Here is a 20,552-nt window from a genome sequence, read left to right on the forward strand (position 1 = left end):
CAGTCGATACTTCAGGCTGAGACCCTTCTTCAGGACCGAGAAGGAAGAGGGGAACATGCCAGAATAAAAAATGGTGGGGGGGGGGGGGAAGGAGGCTAGCTGGAAGGTGATAGGTGAAACCAGGTGGGTAGGAAAGGTCAAGGGCTGGAAAAGAAGGAATCTGATTGGAGAGTGGACCATGGGACAAAGGGAAGGAGCAGGAACCCAGGGGGAAGTTATAGGCAGGTGAGAAAAGGTAAAATTCCAGAGGGGGTAATTTGTTTACCAGAAGGAGAAATTGATATTCATGCCATCAGGTTGATATTCATATAATCAGATGGATTATAAGGTGTTGCTCCTCCCCCCTGAAGGTTGCCTCATCTTGGCACAAGAGGGTGCCATGGACTGAAACACTGGAACGGGAATGAGAATCGGAATTAAGATGTTTGGCCACCGGGAAGTCCCACTTGTGGCAGGTGAAATGGAGGTGCTTGACGTTGCGGTCCCCCAGTTTACGATGGGTCTCACCAATGTAAAGGATGCCTCATCGGAAGCACCGGGCACAATAGACAGCCCCGGCAGATTTGCAGGTGAAGTAATTGCAGGCTACCCACAGGACATCCTTAGGCTGTGCTGGCTGTTCACACAAATGATGCATTTCACTGTATGTGTCGATGTACATGTGATATATAAATGAGTCTGAATCAGATATATCAATATTCATATCAATTGTCTTGTATTTCTTACCAATGTAAAATGCAAAATACAAATCTAATCCTCTATTAGACTCCGGTTCATTCAGTTTTGTTTTAATACATCAAAATATAATACATGGCAAATGAAAAATGCTGGGCAAGTGTAAAAACAATGTACATTTCACAGTCAAATTCTTTACTATGAAAACATATCCCCATAGATTAGCTTTTGAAGATCTACAAATGAATCACCGCTTAAATGCAATAAAGTAAATTGACAGCATTATTAGAGGCATACAATGTTTCATGGTGTCATCGATGCAGAAAATGTCTCCCCAAGCTGTGCTAGTTCCTATCATGACAGATGAACAGATCGCATGAAGTTTATTATTGGTGGGAATTTAATATCCAGGTTACAGTTCTGGTTGCCTCACTACAGAAGGGATTTTGAGACTTTGAAGAGGGTGCAGAAGAGGTTTGCCAGGATACTGCCTGGTTTAGAGGCTGGATAAACTTGGGTAGTTTTCTCTGGAGCGCCAGAGGCTGATGGAGATCTGATAAGGGTTTATAAGATTATGAGGCAAAGTTAAGAGTAGGAAGGGATTATCTGTTTCCAGGGTTGAAATGTCTAATATCAGAGGGCATGCATTGAAGGCGAGAGGGAGCAGGTTCAAGGGGGATGTGAGGGGTAAATTTTTTTACCCAGAGAGTGGTGGATGCCTGGAATGCGCTGCCTGGTATGGTTGTAGAGGCAAATACATTTGAGGCTTTTAAGGGACGTTTAGATAGGCACATGAATATAAAGAAGATGAAGGGATATGAACATTGTGTAGGCAGGTGGGATTAGTGTTTGGGTGTTTTTTTGATTTGCTTTTTAGCTGGTTCGCCATATCATTGTAGGCCAAAGGGCCTGTTCCTGTGCTACACTCTTCTACATTTTATGTGTCTTTTTGCTGGTGTACAGGGTGGGAGTGTGAGGATGCTTTAAATAATTCTAATTTCACATCTGGAGCTCTGTTCTCACCAGGGTGACTACTCTGAGGCGCTGATGAAACTGCGACATATTGGCACACAGACGACTGGCCCATACGTGCTGATTTTCTGTCAGATTCGTTTGCGATACTGTTGCTTGAATCAGAAGTTGAGAGTGGTTTCTCTTGTAACGTGTGCTCCAGTGAACATACTTGTGAAAGCAATTCCCTCTCTTTAGTATTTCGCCATTTCATTCTTCGATTCTGGAACCAAATTTTTACCTTTTGAGTTGAAAATATCAATAACAGCATCAGTACAAATAACAAAATAACGAAATTAAAAGCTTCTCAATTCTCTAAATTCCTGTACTTAAAATATTAAAATTACATTATTGTTCATAATTTAAAACAACTATCTACTTGAAAGTATGAAACTAATATAAAAGCCTTTCTGAAATTAAACAAAATCTGAAACAATTTAGCTAAGTACCAAACTAAATTCTCGATACTTCTAGCAACGACATTGCAGAATGATACAGAACTTTCAGCAAGAAGGTGGTCACTAACTTCCTCTCCTAAGTGGAGGGCTGAAATATAATAACCAACTGCATCTATTTTCTGTCTGTCCGTGGTGTATTTTGCGTTGTGTGTTTATTATTAATCTGTCACATGGATTGGGATGTGGTAGAAGTGAGGGTTATTCATGCTTGGTCTTATGTTCAGTTTTAGTCTGGTTAGAGCAGATCGAGGGAATTTTTTTTTTTGTTGACCATTTGAATTTTTTTTCTTTTCCGCCCCATTACACCATAGGGGCAAAGGCCACTGACAGTAGCTCAGTAAAGTCCTCTGTATTGGGCCAATCCTTCAACCTTTCTCCAGGTTGGGCCCATCTTCTTGGGTATGTCCCTCCTCTCCCAGGGATGGGATCTTTGGAGCTCCTGCCGGCGCTTCTGTAGCCCTGGGTTTTTAAGGGATGGGGTTGCTAACTCCATGCCCAAACATCTCTATTTTCTCAGCTGAGCCTCGGACCGTCCATGGCGGAGTTATGACTGCTTATCGCTGATGTTTAAATACACTAAGATCCCTAATGCTTATTTCACTTTGAATGCGGTTATTCCACTTATTTCGTTTTATCGCTGGGTTTCGTTTCATTAGTTTTATTTTATTGTTACAAGACACTTCATTTTAACCTTCTTCAACTTAGAATTTTGTTGTTCATGGAGCATGTCATACAGCGTCAACCGCCACCTTCCCCCCACCACTGTGCTTAGACTCCGAGCAGTTTTGGTTTGTTTAAAAGTAGCCACTACACCAACCTTTACATTTCCAATATCCCACTGTTCTTTTGACTGGGTAAATATTTGCTTTAACAAAACAGGCACCAACATTATACACAGTCCCCTGTAACAAAGCTAATCAAAACTACTGCAGTCAAGTGTGAAGTGTTGCACTTTGGGAGGACCAACCAGGGGAGGTCTTACACGGTGAACGGTAGGGAACTGAGGAGTGTGGTAGAACAAAGGGATCTGGAAATACAGGTCAATAACCCACTGAAAGTGGCGTTACAGGTAGATAGGGTCGTAACGAAAGCTGTTGGCACATTGGCCTGCATAAATCAACATACTGAATACAGGAGTTGGGATGTTATGTTGAATTTGCATAAGACATTGGAGAGGCATAGTTTGGAGTGCTGTGTGCAGTTTTGGCCACCTACCTTCAGGAAAGATGTAAGTAATGTTGAAAGAGTGCAGAGAAGATTTACAAGGATGTTGCCAGGTCTGGAGGACCTTAGTTATAGGGAAAGATTGTATAGGTTAAGACTTTATTCTTTGGAACGTAGAAGATTGAGAGAAGATTTGATAGAAGTATACAAAATTATCAGCGGTATAGATAGGGTAAATGCAAGCAGGTTGGGTGGAACTACAACTAGAGGTCATGGGTTAAGGGTGAAAGGTGAAAAGTTAAGGGGAACATGAGGGGCAACTTCTTCACTCAGAGGGTGGTGAGAGTGTGGAACGAGCTGCCAGTGCAAGTGGTGCATGTGGGCTTGATTTCAACATTTAAGAGAAGTTTGGGTAGGTACAAAGATGGGAGGGGTATGGAGGCCCATGATCCAAGTGCAGATCAATGGCAGTTGGCAGTTTAAATGGTTTTGCGTGGACTAGATGAGCCAAAAGGCCTGTTTCTGTGCTGTACTTTTCTATAACTCCATGACTCTGCTCAGTATACAAATCCATCATCCATTACTATTGTTTGATGCAAATTTAACTTAAATCAGCTTGGTATTTGTCATTTATCAGGTCCTTAAAGAAACTGTTTTATCTCTCATGTGATGAGTACGAAGCTTACACTCAGACCTCTCTGAAATTACAATTGTTGGAGAGATTTAAAGAGATTAGAGATCAGCTTTATTTGTCACGTGTACATCGGAACGTGCAGTGAAATGCGTTGTTTTACGTCAAAGACTAGCGAAGTCCGAGGACGTGTCGGGGGCAGCCAGCAAGTGTCAGCATGCCCACAGCTCACTACCTGTGCATCTTTGGAATGTATGTGGGAGGAAACTAGAGCATCAGGTTCCCAACATTTTTTATGCCAAGGACCCCTACCATTGACCAACTGCGGGGGGCATGGACCCCGTGTTGAGAACTTATGACCCAGAGGAAGCCCATGTGGTCACGGGGAACACGTACAAACATCTTACAGACAGCAGTGGAAATTGAACCCTGATAGCTTGCACTGTAAAGCATTGTTCTAAACACTACTCCAACTGTACGTTTAGAAGTCAGTGTGATAAACAGTATATGATTAAAAACAGGAAGTGGACAGCCTACTTTGTCAGCACTATAAGTTTAGTGTACTTTGCACTAGATACATACATAATCTGCATTGGATATGTTCAAATTTTTGTACAGCCTTGTATTTGAACATCTGCACAGGTAACGTTTGGGTAAATTGCGAGCAGGTTTGGCCCCCTTATCTTAGAGAGGATGTGATGAAACTGTAGAGGGTTCAAAGAAGGTTCTTGAAAATGATTCCAGGATTGAACGGCTTGAAGAAAGTTTGATGGCTCTGGGCCTGTATTCACTAGAATTTAGAAGAATGGGGGGTGACCTCATTGAAACCTATTGAATGGCGAAAGGCCTTGATAGAGTGGATGATTCTTGTATCTCCATACCATTGTTCCCTTGGCTTCAGTGTCAGGTTCTACCTTGGTTCCGTAAGGCTGTTAAAGCTCCCACTACCTATTAAATGCTCCCAGTGACGTGCATCTCAAATAGCCTCTGACAACCAAGTCCATCTCCTGGCCTTCATGTGGAGCTTAGCTACTAAGCTCAGCAGAACCGTTTCTTCTGACAGGAGAAGAGGCAAAGGTGGGTTACTAGTACCTTAAAACCAGTCGCTTCAGGCATATGGGGTTCATCAGCTGTGGTTGGCAGCTCAGCAAGGAGAAGGAAAACTTTGATCTCAAACTTCCACCGTCTTGTGGCTATACCCACTCGTAGGGTGGGTTTCACAAGTGAATCCCTAGGAAAAATCTAGAGCTGGAGTCCCTAAGACAGTCCTATATTGAGTTCAATGCTGACTGATAACTCCTGCGACACCGCTTATGTCAAACTGTATCCATCTCTGCCGTTCCTTTGGGTTCATCAGCTGTGTGGAGAGGGAGAGCCGGCTACATGGGCAACAGCTCGCTCTTCATATCATACCACCTCCGTTTGCATTCCTAGACAGCTAGGACGCAACAAACCTGACCAACAGAAGCCTCCGACTCAGGAGCAGGCAGCACATCATTTCATGGGGGTGGTTACTGAGGAATAACACAGTTGGGTATCTCTCTCAGGAGTAGATGTCAAGTCTAACTCAGTGTCAGTATCTGGAAAAGGTATTCTGCTTCCAGGTCAGCTCAGCTTAGACATGCAATAAACTACAAATATAAAGGCTTAGATTGGGTTGAGAATGGCCACAGACTGATCAAAGTTATAATGTTACACAATTTGCTTTAATTACAAAATACCGTGGTGGAAGAAGATTAATGGTGTTGGTCCATGGTATAAAAAAGTTTGGGAACCCCTGAGCCAGAGGGAATTTGATGGGAATGTAAGAGTGAAGAGGTTACAGGGTCTTAAGAGGGGGAATGGGATTAATAGGAGTGCTTTGTGAGCTGATTTATGATAGAGAAGCAATGCATTTGATTGAATTGTTTTTCCATAGAACAGGTTTGGGCTGAAAGGCCTCCTTCTGTGATTTAACAATTAGACCATAAGACCATAAGACATAGGAGGAGAATTAGGCCATTTGGCCCATCGAGTCTGCTCTGCCATTCAATCTCGGCTGATCCTTTTATTCCCCACTCCCCAGCCTTCTCCCCGTAACCTTTGATGCCACGTCCAATCAAGAATCTATCATTCTCTGCCTTAAATGCAGAGGCCCAATGACCTGGCCTCCACAGTTGTCTGTGGTAACAAATTCCACAAATTCACCATCCTCTGGCTAAAGAAATTTCTCCACATCTCTGTTTTAGATGGATGCCTCGCTATCCTGAGGCTGTGCCCCCTTGTCCTAGACTCCCCCATCATGGGAATCATTCCGCATCTACTCTGTCTAGCCCTTTCAACATTCGAAATGTTTCAATGAGATCCACCCCCATCCTTCTAAATTCCATTGAGTACAGACTCAGAGCCATCAAACATTCCTCCTTTGATAACCCTTTCATTCCCAGAATCATCCTTGTGATCCTCCTCTGAACCCTCTCCAATATCAGCACATTCTATGGATCTGCAGAATATCTCTGCTGCAACCATTGTTTTGTGATCATTCTTACCTTAAAGCAGAGGTTTCCAACCTTTTTTTATGCCATGGAGCCTTTCCATTAACCCATGGGTTCATGGACCTCAGGTTGAGAACCCTGCTTTAGTGTACAAAATATGAACTACAGAATAAGGTTTTGTTCATGAGTGAATTCAATAGACTGGTGTAATGTACCTGAGAGTCTTTAAGACCAAGGTGAGTGGCCAGTTTCTTCCTGTCTGTCTTACTAATGTATTTCTGCTTCTGAAAGGTCTTCTCCAGCGACTTCCGTTGTTCTTCAGAAAAGACCACTCTTCGCAGGATTCCTCGTCGCACCTTATTGTGACTAACCTGAGGCCAAAGGGGAAATTCACAGCTCCTGAAAGAACTGTTAACTGGAGAGCAAAACAGTATATATTTAGGAATACGGGACATTTTATACAGATGCCCAATTAGAATTAGAATTTATTTTATCTCTTACATCCGCCACACAACATCAGGGAGTAAAAACCTTCAGGTTGCAACTCCCATCACAATATACATGCAATAAGGAAGGGAAATGTGGGAGGATATTGCTCAGACACTAAGAACAAAGAACATAGAACTCTACAGCGCATTACAGGCCCTTCGGCCCACAGTGTTGTGCCGACCATGTAACCTACTCTAGAAACTGCCTAGAATTTCCCTACCATATAGCCCTCTATTTTTCTAAGTTCCACGGACCTATCTGTCTCTTAAAAACCCCTATTCTATCCACTTCCACCACCACTGCCAGCAGTGCATTCCATGCACCCACCACTCTCTGTGTGAAAAACTTACCTCTGACATCCCCTCAGTATCTACTTCCAAGCACCTTAAAACTATATCCCCTCATGTAAGCCATTTCAGCCTGGGGAAAAGGAAGTTAACATGGTATACATAATTGCTTTGTACACATGTACGTACAGTCAGATAAGCAATCAGATCATCTGCTGCACATTACAGTACATCTGCAGCTGAACATGGAAAAAGCATGATAACTATCTGTGTTCTGCAAACTATTTCACAACCTTCTCCGCTGTAACCATGGGAAATCAGTGATTTGAGGAGAATTACAGGACCTATGAACTGTTCAGCTCATAAAATACACTGATTAATTAGCACTGCCGCACTGGGGGGCGGGGGGGGGGGGGGTAAGATTTCAATGATGTGCTAAGCCTTAATGCTTAATACTGACTTCCTTCCTGAAAAAGGTACATTTTTGTTCTGAGGATTACTATTCAATGGAACAACAAAATATGGTGGATCTTAAAGTCATTATTTTTATTCCTGTTTGAAATGTTAGTGTATTTAATATTTCAATAATATTTGAGTAATCTTGCACATATACTGGTTGATTCAGCATTCCTGCTCATTTAAATAACTCATTACGGGTTATATGTAGAAGTACGTGAATTGCATACGTTATCACACTACCACATGAAACGTGCGCGCCCGCTTAAAATAAATAGGAGGTTAGACTTGCATTTCTGACTCCTGTGTCTTCCTTTGAATTCTTTTAATGTTTTGAAGTTATAAAACATAATAGTTAGCTCCATCTTAATCTCATATCGATATTTCCCACTTTATAAGCCAGAGTATGAAATTTTAACTTTTAATCCCTGGTGTGCTGTCAGTGAGAATTCAGGCTGCTGAGCTAAACTGATGAGATTTGCTGTTGATGTTCGCCAGAAATTCCCCAGAATTGACATCTAACAGAAAACCATGTTTTCAAAAAAATCAATAAAGCATTTAAGAGAAATTTGGATAAGTACATGGATGGGAGGGGTATGGACAGCTGCGGTTCAAATTCAGGTTGATGGGACTAGGCAGAATAATAGTTTGGCACGGATCAGGTGGGCTGAATGGCCTGTACTGCTCAATGACTATATGACTAAAAGGATAAGTTCATACCAACAGTTGCATGTTCTTTCTTTCAAAAGCAAGAAGCAACTGGTGACCACAAAGTCTATGGATCTACTCCATTAATATCCAATATGGCAGAAAACATGAGTCTAGAAATCTCAGTGCGCCCTTAAATCTTAGTGTACCTTTAAATATTAATGTGCCCTTAAATCTTAGTTTACCCTTAAAGTTCAACTGTTTCCAAACCCTAAAGCTTCCAGTGCAGCTACTGCGTACCACAAACTATCCAAATCAGAAGTATACCACCTGGTACTCAACTTCAAGGCTGACTTAGGACAGACAGAATACACAGGCTCAATTGAACCTGTGTGCAGTCAGCTGATCAGTGGGAATTGGAGTTTTGCACTGGCACTTGCTTGTTGAAGAATGGATACAGCACTTTCAACAGGAGGTGAAGGAGTGTAAGATACCAACCGCATTTTGGAAGGTTGAGCAGGAGAAATACCTCTGAAGAGGGCTGGCTTGAGTGGATTGGTATAGTGGCCGATTGTGGGTTAAGACTTTGAACTCAGTCTCTGCAAGATGAAAGGATGGTGAGGTGGAAAGGAATTAATTTAAGTGCAAATGTCCCAAACCAGTTCTCTGCTGGAAAGGCCAGGTTCTCCCAGGAGTTATTACTAATTGTTGCACTTGGGGCATCATGATTGTAATAGAAATTGAGTGACGTATATCAAATGGCGTCAGCCTATGTGCTCCTAATGGGGTGTATGGTGTTCCGGAGAGGGGTAGTCCCTCTGGTGAAGGGGCTTGTCCTGACTGTTCTCGGGCAGCTCACTCACCTTTGGTCCCCACCAGACTGCCAGCTCCCACCTGTGGCTCCAGCTAGCATGTGACAGCAGCCACACCCTTGTACAGTGCTTCAACAAGCGGGTTAAACCAAGTGAGGGTACCTGGTGACCTCACACCCCAGAGAGACAGGGACATGCCTGTCCTAGCATGCAAATTCAGCTCCAGCAGACTAGGCGAAGGAGATCTACAAAGAGATCCAATGGCCAGGAAGGCAGTTCTGCAATGCTTTTTGGAGAGTGAAGGGCATGACAAGGCACAGGAGATGTCATGGTCATCCACTGTAACCAGGGAAGACCCCAGTTTGTGACTCTTGCTCGTACCACTGGACTTGGACTTCTGAGGTCAAGAGAGTGGAGCTACTCCAGTGCAACTTTAAAAGCTCTCCGCACAGGCTTCCTAGTGTCTATGTTCTCTATGTGCTACCAATGTGCTCCTATTGTACAAGGTATATCTGGTGTATAAGGCTGATTTAAGGAAACACTTGGTTGAATTTTTAGATTGACCCAAACCAATCCAGATGGACTTAACTATTACTGCATATCTCTCAGGAAAATAAAACCATGTTTTAACTTACAACTGCATTGCACATTTGAATTTCAAGGAGGTTTTATTTGTTTGGTATGGAAATATACTTATACTCAATAAATGGACTTTAACAATCTAAGATGTATAAAATATTATAAAGTAGCATTTAGTAATTGAATAAATAAGTTTCTGCTTTTGTTCCTTACCTTACGTGCATCTTTTCTTACCCAACATTCTGGACTCACAATTTGCAATTCCATTTATTTCCCCATTTTGCTTCCTAATACTTTTGGGTATATACTATGAATTTTGCACCGTTGGTCATGGAAATCACCATGAAATTTCCCTATCACACATTAATTTTTGAAATCGCCTATATTTGTTATTTCTATTCATAACTCAAGACAGAATAATTGATGCCAAGTTTAAGGAAGCCATTTATGTTGGTCCACAAATCAAACAGGTCATCTATGACAGGCAATTTGAGGAACTTATAGTGGGACCGGAGAAAATCACATGGAAGACATTTAAGGATGTTGTTGAAAAGTTTCTTGACAACTACAGAGCACCAAACTACATACATCTGGTTGACGACATGCTCCAAGCATACAGAACCTTGAAGTGCAACATGTCACTAAAGATTCATTTTCTACATTCCCATTTAGATTTCTTCCCTGCGAATCTTGGCGCTGTCAGTGACAAGCATGGTGAAAGGTTTCACCAGGACTTTGTAGTCATGGAGAAACAGGGCAACTGGAATCCATCAAACAACGCACGCAAAATGCTGGAGGAACTCAGCAGGGCAGGCAACATCTATGGAAAAAAGTAAACAGTCAACATTTTGGGCCGAGACTCTTCATCAGGACTGCTCATAAGACCATAAGATATAGTAGAATTAGGCCATTCAGTTCATCGCATCTGCTTCATCAATTCATCACGACTGATCCATTTTTCCTCTCAGTCCCAATCTCCCACCTTCTCTCTATATACTTTCATGCCCTAACCAATCAAGAATCTATCAACCTTTGTGTTACATATACATAAAGATTCCACAACTTCATGTGGCAATGAATTCCACAGATTCACCACTCTCTGGCTAAAGAAATTCCTCCTTGTCTCTGTTCTAAAAGGATGCCCCTCTATTCTGAGGCTGCGTCCTCTGGTCTTAGAGTCTCCCACCATAGGAAACATCCTGCTCCACATCCATGCTATCAAGGCCTTTTACCATTCGATAGGTTTCAATGAGATCACCCCTCATTCTTCCGAATTCTATTGAATACAGGCCCAGGGCCATCAAATGCTTTTCATATGACAAGCCATTCAATCCTGGAATCATTTTTGTGAACCTACTTTGAACCTCCCCAGTTTCAGCACATCCTTTTTAAGATAAGGGGCCCAAACCTGCCCACAAAACTTCAGGTGAGGCCTCACCAGTGCTTTATAAAGTCTCAACATTACATCCTTGCTTTTAAATTCTAGTCCTCTTGAAACAAATGCTAACATTGCATTTGCCCTCCTCACCACAGACTCAACCTGCAAATTAACCTTTAGGGAATCCTGGACAAGAACTCCCGAGTCCGTTTGCACTGCTGAAGGGTCTCAGCCTGAAACGTCGACTTTCCAGAGATGCTGCCTGGCCTGCTGAGTTCCTCCAGCATTTTGTGTGTGTTGCTTTGGATTTCCAGCATCTGCAGATTTTCTCTCGGTTAGAATCCATCACTACTGGCTAATTATTGTTGGACACTTAAGTGAGAAGCCTCAGACACTGAGTACACACGAAAATCATCAACAAAACATTTTTAGCTTTGCTGAATTATTGCAAAGCATCAGTTCTGTGAAGCAATTAAACATATTATATTCAATACAAGTTAATTTCTTGTTCCTCGAAGTTCCTACGTGACACAAGTTGTCTGAAGTGATATTTGTGTTTAGCTTCAGATGGTCTATCATGAACAAAAATTCTGAGGAAGCAACAATTTTGAAAAAAATTGTTGTCCAGTGTAACTGGTGAAAATCACTAATTGGATAACATATCCATCAGCCTACCACAATATCACTCTACAATCTAACTGGGTTTTACAATACTAGCATTTCTTTACACTATTGATTAATCAGTAAACCACCCAGAGCATCAATAAGCTATTAACAACAAAACTGAAACTTACACAGCCATTATCTATTGAACAAATCAATATGTCTGTTATGAACTTGTATGGTGAGGAATTTCTTCAGTACTTTTAATTCCATTGTGAGTTTCATGGATTCAATGAAATTTGATTAATGATGGTTTATATTTATGCAATTTGTATTTTGATAAGCAGACAACCAACACTGGTGATATCTGACAAGTTAAAACCGCCAAAGGCTTCTCCAATATCACTCATGGCTTAGAGGGTTAATGAATTCATCTGTCAAAGGCTGCACACATTTTGCGTACAAAATATATCTATATGTGCATTTGGAAAAGAGTAAGAAGTCTTACATGGATACATAGAAACCAAAAAACAAATTTAAAAAATAGTATTTTGATGGATCCTGTGCCAAATATTCTTTTACATGTACAGTTTCAGAATCAAAATCAGATTTAATATCCTCGGCATTTCTCATGAAATTAGTTGTCTGTGCAGTAGCAGAACAATGAAATATATAATAGAAAAAAATGTAAAAATAGAAATAAAAATTAGTGAGGTAGTGTTCATGGGTTCAATGCCTATTCGGAAGTTGGGTGGCAGAGGAGAAGAAGCTGTTCATGAATCGTTGAGTGTGTGTCTTCAGGCTCCTTCATGATGGTAGCAATGAGAACAAGGTGTGACCTGGATGATGGGGATCCTTTCTGAGGCATCGCTCCTTGAAATATTCCTGGATGTTATGGATACTAGTATCCATGATGGAACAGACTGTTTACAACCATTTGCAGCTTATTCCGTTCCTGCACAATGGCTTTCCCCACCCCCAATACCGGATGGTGATGGATCCAGTTAGAATGCTCTCCATGGTACATCTGTAGAAATTTGTGAATGTCTTTGGTGAGATATCAAATCTCCTCAAACTCCAAGTGAAATACAGCCACTGTTGTGCCTTCTTTGTAGTTGAATCGATAACTGCACTACATCACTTATTTCCTCATTTTTGGAACATTGTCTTCTCTGTCCTTAAATTACTACCCTGCACTGAACTTCCAATCTAAGTCTTTATCACCTTAGAATTTGATAACTATCCTAAACTGATACCACTTTTCAACTTGCTACTCACCGCACACTTCAACTCACTCATAACGCCACCACCTTACTCCTTCATGAGGTTCCAATAAACTCTCTTTGCCCTTACACTGCTCCTCAAATACTTCATTCTCAATCTTTCCATGCCTCCATGATCCAACCTATCTTATCCTAAGAATCCTCTCAGACCTAATCCATAGTTTTATGTTTCATCCATCGGCAGACACTCGCTCCATCATGTTGTCTTTCCTCCTCAGATTTTTCCCTCAAATTCCAACTTACTTATTCCATTCTGTAGTCAAAGGCCTGCTAGAAATTTCAGCATTTTAAAGTGCTGAAAGAGAAGCACACAAGAAAAAGCCTGGAATCATCTTTGCCAGGTGGGCAGCCAAAAACTGTGGGCTTTTAGACAACTGGAGATACAACCACATTACATCAAAACATAAGAAATTGGAGCAGTAGTAGGCCATCTGGCCCATCAAGTCTGTTCTGCCATTCAATAAGATCATGTCTGATCTGGCCAATGATTCAGCTCCACCTACCTGCCTTTTCCCCATTACCTTTAATTCCCCTGCTCTGCAAAAATCTGTCCATCTGTGTCTTAAGTATATTTACTGAGGTAGCTTCTACTGCTCCCTTGGTCAGAAAATTCCACAGATTCACGACTCTCTGGGAAAAGCAGTTTCTCCTCATCTCTATCCTAAATCTATTTCACTGGATTTTGAAGCCATATCCCCTGGATCTAGTCTCATTCACCAGTGAAAACAACTTTCCTGCCCCTATCTTACCTATCCCTTTGCACACTCCTATAAGATCCCCTCTCACTCTTCTGAATTCCAGTGAGTATAGTCCCAGGCAACTCAATCTCTCCTCCTAGGCTAACCCCCGCTTCTTTGGAATTAACCAAACAAAAATGTAAGCTGTGTCTTGCTCCTTTGATCCACTGATTCCCATTCAGGTAGACAGGAGGATGTACCCTGAAAGTCTATAAAAGTCGATTTCATTAATGTCTCAATGAACTGATCCCAATGATGGTTCTTTGCGGGATCCCCCAGTGGAATGTGAGAGACAGGAGCAAAGACTTGGAAACAGACCTTTATTTATGGCCGGATGAAAGGGCACCTGACCCCTGTCCACTACTTTCTTAACACAGGCTGATTTGAAAAGTTCATCTGCACTGTGAAAAATAGTGGCGAGGTCGCGTGTGGATGAAGGAAGTGAAAGTGGCGATTGGTCACGGCCCTGTTGCCCATTGTGCGGATGCCACAGCCACAGTAAGACGCTCGGTGGGAAAGCAGCAGCCCCCTCAAATCGTTTTCAAAGAGTCTCAGCTCATTAAACAGCCAGAATTTGCTGCCTCACTTGTCAAAAAGCATTCACGTTTGCAACTCAGCTTTCCAAGGGATTTTTTTCATCTCAAGTCACTGCAAATCAGAATTCACTAAACAGCCACTTTGACATTGCTTGTGGAAAGCCAGTGTAATCCCTGTAAAGTGCCATCAATGCCTGTTATTATATTTGATATTGAGAAGGTACTAATGCTCTTCATTATAATTATGCTGAATCAAATTTGTTATAATTTCTATAGGTGATTTATAAATAAAAGTATTTTTTCCCAGAAGGCAAGAAATTTTGCAAAGAATGTTGAGGTAGGTTGAATATAAGCCATGATTTCATACCACCATAATGTATGCTGATGTTAATAACTTTTTAAGCCAGTGGCGATTTGCAAAATGTCATTGAGATGGTACCCACTGAGATGACAATACATTAACTGTCCGGCTGTAATGTGGCATTTGACATGGAGGCATTTTCAGTCCACATGAAATCGTATTACTACGGTATACAAAACAAATCAGGCATTACTGATGCAGCACAAAAACTTACTTGGAAAATCAGTGGGGGAGACCCGGTGCTGACAGGACCCACCACAGCACGTCAAGAGAACCTGCGGGAAACTTGGCAGAAAACATTTCGGTAAACCTATATAAATTGAACAAAAATTGTCAGATAAGCAGTCGTACTGCCAACTTCATCCCATCTAAACAAGAAAATTATTATGTCTTAAAATAATGCTGAAGCAGTAAAGACATGACTTTAAAATATACAGTGCCTTGCAAAAGTATTCAGCCTGCATGCCTTTGTTCACATAGATGTGTATTACAACCAGGGATCTGATCAATTTAACTGAGGATTTTTATTTGTGAATCACATGCTCCTTTTTTCACAGTAAAGCCCAAAAACAAGGGAAATTGTAAAGCATGGAAATCTTAAAAATTCAAAGCTGAAATGTCAGTAGTTCAAAAGTATTCATCTCCCCCCTCCCCTTTGCTCAGCACTTAGTTAAGCCGCCTCTTGCAACTATTCCAGCCAGTAGTCTTTTTGGATAAGTCTTTGTTAGCTTTGCACAATGTAATGGAGCAAGGTTTGCCCATTCCTTCTTGCAAAATTGCTCAAGCTGTGCCAATTTACTTGGAGAGTGGTGGTGGACAGCTATCTTGAGATCTTGCCAGCGATGTTTGATCGAGTTAAGGTCAGGACTCTGACTGGGCACTCAAGGACATTAATTTTCTTCATGTGAAGCCACCCCATGGTTGCTCTGGCAATGTGCTTTGGGTCATTGTCCTGCTGAAATACAAACTTCCGCAACAGTTCAAGCTTTCTAGCAGAGGCTAGTGAGTTTTTATCCAGGATCTCTCTGTATTTAGCAGAATTCATCTTCCCATCAATCCTGACAATATTTCTAGTCCCTGCTGCTGAAAAGCAACGCCATAAAAAATGCTACTCCCACCATACTTTACAGTAGGCTACCTGGCTAATCCGCAGCGTTAGATTTAGGCCATGCATGCCACTTATGTTGAGGCCAAACAGTTCCACTTCAGTCTCATCCGACCACAAGACCTTTTTTCACATTTTACAATATCTTCAAAGTGAAGCTTCGCAAAGTCTTTATGGGCAAGGAACTGTACATGTGGCGTAAGCCTAAAACTGTGCATCAGCCAGGTAATGGTATTTTCCCTGTTTTTTTCTGGGCTCCACTGTGAAAATGGCAGCTATGGAATTTTTGGGACACTTACTGAGGAAAGAGAAGTTCAAACACCTTGCAGTGCCGGGAAAAATTGTGGAAGAAAAAGTCGTGGTTGACAGCACATGATATTCATGAGTTATGCCAAGAGATGAACGGGCTAAAGTCTTCAAGAGCTTATTAGAACATCTCAAATTAAAGACAGATGGAAGACCATGATTACTCATGTCATACGATGATGATGATGATGACAGAAAATAGGAGCATGTGATTCACGAATAAAAATTCTCAGTTAAATTGATCAAAATCTCTTGTGTGATACCATTTACGTGAACAGAGGATTGGGACTGAATATTTTTACAAGGCACTGTATTTTAAGAATATAAAACAGAAAGTTCTGTATCTTTAAAGGTTTAGGTGTGGCTTGAACTTTGTTTTACTCTAAGTCAGCACAAAAAGACCTTTTGTTCTGCATATAACTGAAGAAAAGAACTTCTTAAGATTGCTTGCTTTTGCCCACAGAAGTGCAAAACATCTTTCAGCATTTTAGAAATGGATTTTATCTTTTTTGATTTTAATTCTTAGAAAGGAAATAATTGCAGGAGCCAAATGGGGTATCTTCTACTTTCAAAAACATCAGAAAGGTCCCAAGCCAGAGGTTCCTAACCTGGAGTCCACAAACTCAACGGTTAATGCTAAGGCTCCATGCCATAAAAAAGGTTGGGAACTCCTGTCCCAAACGGGTAACGAAAGCCTGGCTTTACAGAAATGTTGCTTTAACCGATGCTATTTCAAACTGATGGAAGGGGTTTTCAAAAGGTTTTCAATAGCCTGGGGATCACAGGCTATTTAGGCTTTCAGTTATCTTTTCCATTTAATTTCATATTACATTAATGCAAAATTTGCCATTCAAAACCAGTTGAACTTTCAATTAATCCCAATGATACCTACAGATAGCTCACAGCATCCTTCGAATGATAACACAAAGAGCAAGAATTACAACTAAGAGACTGCATTGAGTCATGCAAAATACGAAGATGAGAAAAACGATTATCAGTACCAGAGCACAGTAGAGTAGTGATTAACACAACACCTTAAAGTACAGGCAACCCAGGTTCAATTCCTGTCACTGCCTATAAGGCATTTGTACATTCTCCCCGTGATGCATCAGTTTCCTCCACGTGCTCTGGTTTCCTCCCACACTCCAAAGACGTACTGATTGGTAGGTAAATTAGTCACTGTAAATTGCCTGATGGTTAGGCTCAGATTAAACTGGGATTGCTGGATAGCGTGGCTCAAAGGGCCAGAAGGGCCTGTTGCTCGCAGTATCTCAATAAATAAATAAAACAGACAATTGTTTATTGCTTGTTTGTGAGTCTGCTTTAACTCAGGCTACTTTAGGAATTTTAATTTCATTAGAATTCACTTCAACACAGGAATTAAAATATTTAAGTGTGTAAGGAGAGGGCAACATGAACGGCTTATAAGTTGTACATTCTACAATACTCTTAAAAATTTCTCCTTACTTTATGGAACCAAAGCAGTCCAGTATGTTTCATGAAATGACCTCACCATCCTTGGCAACATTTACTATTGCCATGTACTGGGCCCAATGTGTCCCAATTAATAGGAGTCCACTGTATTGATCTGTATGGAATCTGGCCAAAATACCTCTGGTCACATGACATTGAACATTAATCCTATAATCAGAATTTATGGGGTGGTGAAATTGTCATCTTTTTTTAGTTTAAACATGACAAATGCAAAGGATACCTGACTACTAGCCTGAATTTAATATACAGTATATCTCTCGAGTCCAAGTGAACCAGGTGTTGGCCTATTGATATTTTGTTTTAAAACACAAATATAAAATGCTTCAATCAGACGGCCAATTGGATAAGCAGGCAGGTGAATGTACCAGCCTGAACAGAGGAAATGGACCGACTGTCCACTGAAGCTGAGAGATTCAACATGTGTGTTTATCACTTTTACAGTTAATTTACCTCTATGTGTTAACAGTTATTGTTTCGTCCGAATATTTTTTGAACATTTGTGAACATCCCTGAGCTAGACAAAGACGCATTCGGTGTAAACTCAGATTGTGCGATGCACCCTCCTACAACCGAGCTGTCATCAGTTCGGATTTAGAGCGGACAGGTCCTGACTTATGGGACCACTGTTATGTTAATCTGCCTTACACTGGTGTACTTCGCAGCTCAAAGATAACGTCTAAATGGATAGTCATTTCGTCTAAAGGGTTAGTAATTTCGATAAAGGGTTAGTAATTTCGTCTAAAGGGTAGTAATTTCGTTCAGTATGTAAGAGCTAAGAGAACAAATAAAACGATTAGGAAAAAATTAGAATATTTGGGAATTGCAGAATTATCGATGAGCAATTTATTACTAATTAATAATTCCATCCAATCAGTTTACAGTAATATATGTTAAATAGATATTAACAAAAACATGATAACATTAATTAATGAAGATTTTAAAGGTTAACACGACGCGGTTAAAAAGCGATGTTAAAATCGTAAGTATTAAAGCTTCAGAATATAATATGGTCTTCTTTATAAAGTGGAAATGGTCTGAAACCTTACCTATTTCGGGGTATGTGACTGTTTGGCTGGTGGAGGTGACTGGAGCCGGCTGGTTGTCTGAGGGGTTAACGAGCTGAAAGGAGGATCTTGTAGGATGTGGACCTCCCGATGGGCCGATTTGTTCCGCAGTTTGGTGCATTTTCACTGGCACAGGGTCTGCAGGAATCGGTCGAAGCGGGGGATTTATCCGAAGCAAATTGTCAATGAGAAAACTTTTGCCCAAGTTGTGGAAAGCAGGGAGCTGAGGTGAATTGAGATGAGTAGATTGGCCCAGCACCTCCCAGGATACTGAGGATGTTGGAATCAGGCTAGGAAGCATGATGGAGAACAAAATTAATAATGTGGTACAGCACTCCGATTGCTTTCCTTACTCGCTACAATTAATTTCGAAGACGAACGCGGCTGAAAAAGGACGTCCCTTGCTATAGAGCGACTCTTCTAAATGTTATAACTTTTTGTAGAAAAAAAGTCTAGAGCCTTCCTTTCTCAGTGCAGAGTGTGACGTGATTGGCCCGAAGGTTTACATGTGATTCTGCTCTGGGATAACTAACATAATTATACTAGGATGGGAGGTGTGTGCACTACACTCCATGTAGAGACGAATTCCAACCATATGGCGAACCATGCCACATTTCATTAACATTAAGACGATGGATTAAAACCCAAACGCGATTTTGCTCATTAATGGGCACTTTTTTTTTAAACAATCTCTGCCCCCGTACTGGGAACACGTTCCTAAGCATTGTTTGAACACGGCTGGTGTCGGTACAGAAAGGGATCTATATGAATCTGATGTGTTTATACAGATATCTACAAACCTATTTCACAATTTGCAATTCCGGTATCTAATCACAAAAAAAAAAATCAAAAGAACGTAAAAAATTAAAGATCTCAAAGAGTTCACTCAGTGCTATCTCTGGTAGAAAAAATTAGACTGTTCGTTGCCAGTGAACATCAGCCACGTTTCGTAGTTTGGTGGTAAGTGCTGAGACTGAAAGTGAGTCAATCGAACTTTAGCGATCATCTACCTGTTGGAATCTGTATATTAATTTATCAGTTTCTAAACCCAGAGATGGCAAATTAACTGGCAGTTTCTCTTTCTAAAACCGAAATCATTTTTGCCAAACGACAGATTAAATCCGTCGAGAATCTTAAATGAAACTAACCAGTAAAGGAAACTATATTGAGGTATCATTTCCGTTTTATTTGGCGCCAGGTTAACATCAGTAATAACCATTCTGTGCGCGCTACCAAATACCAACATATTCAACAATAATTCGTTTTTAAAAAATTCAGGGCGTTTTCAGTGTTATTTGTGAAATATCCTAAAGGTGGGACGGCTAATTATTCATTTTTGGTGTTAGTTTGAGGGCCAAACACGTTCAAAATGTCCGCCGCTCAAACTGGTTCCAAATACTGGAATTGATTCCGTTCTTTGCTTTTATAAGGATTCAGAGAATATGTGTTCTCAGAAGTTTCTGATGTAGATCTTTTTTGAGATTTACGGAGATTTTGTTTAATTGCACGATCCCGTCCCTTAACAAAGTTGATTAATTCAGGGAACTAACAGAAGTGAATGAAGTGCGCTGCTACCGAGTTTTATTTCAGTCTTATTGAGGACGAAACGGAGTGGGAAATCTTGAAGAACAAAATTAAAGCTGACAGCCGGATAAGCAGATCATCTTGAAACAATTCTATTTACATACGCCGGTAATGTTGGATGTAAATAGAACGGGCCTTGGGTTTCGATGGTGTTTATTTGGATGTCTTTAACTCGTGGATTCTGCAAAATGTGTATAAAACATGATCTAAATCAATTGTTTATTTTTGTGTGACATCTCTCCTTAGGACGCTAAAAATTCAAGATATTTCGGTGTAGAATTTAGTGGATACTACTTTTTCATAAACGAATGAATATTGGGAACTCTGTATATGGTCCGATAATATAACGGGCCACTTCGCCCGCTTTAAGTCATTCGCCACTTACAAGCTGAGTCTGGGACGTTTACCTGACGTGCT

At 40.9% G+C, this 20,552-nt stretch overlaps 1 protein-coding gene across 1 annotated transcript; it reads right to left on the minus strand.

Moving 5' to 3' along the window:
- Window positions 1–762: 762 nt before the first annotated feature.
- Window positions 763–18,852, minus strand: LOC140734131 (homeobox protein DBX2-like). The gene is made up of 4 exons (XM_073057708.1): window positions 18,534–18,852; window positions 14,797–14,892; window positions 6,629–6,828; window positions 763–1,927 (listed from the first exon to the last, which is right to left on the minus strand). Exons 1-4 carry the CDS (start codon window positions 18,850–18,852, stop codon window positions 1,613–1,615), a joined length of 930 nt encoding a protein of 309 aa, XP_072913809.1. The 3' UTR covers window positions 763–1,612.
- Between the last annotated feature and the right edge of the window lie 1,700 nt (window positions 18,853–20,552).

The sequence above is a fragment of the Hemitrygon akajei genome, chromosome 10 (genome assembly GCF_048418815.1).
Source record: "Hemitrygon akajei chromosome 10, sHemAka1.3, whole genome shotgun sequence".
NCBI classification, from domain to species: domain Eukaryota; kingdom Metazoa; phylum Chordata; class Chondrichthyes; order Myliobatiformes; family Dasyatidae; genus Hemitrygon; species Hemitrygon akajei.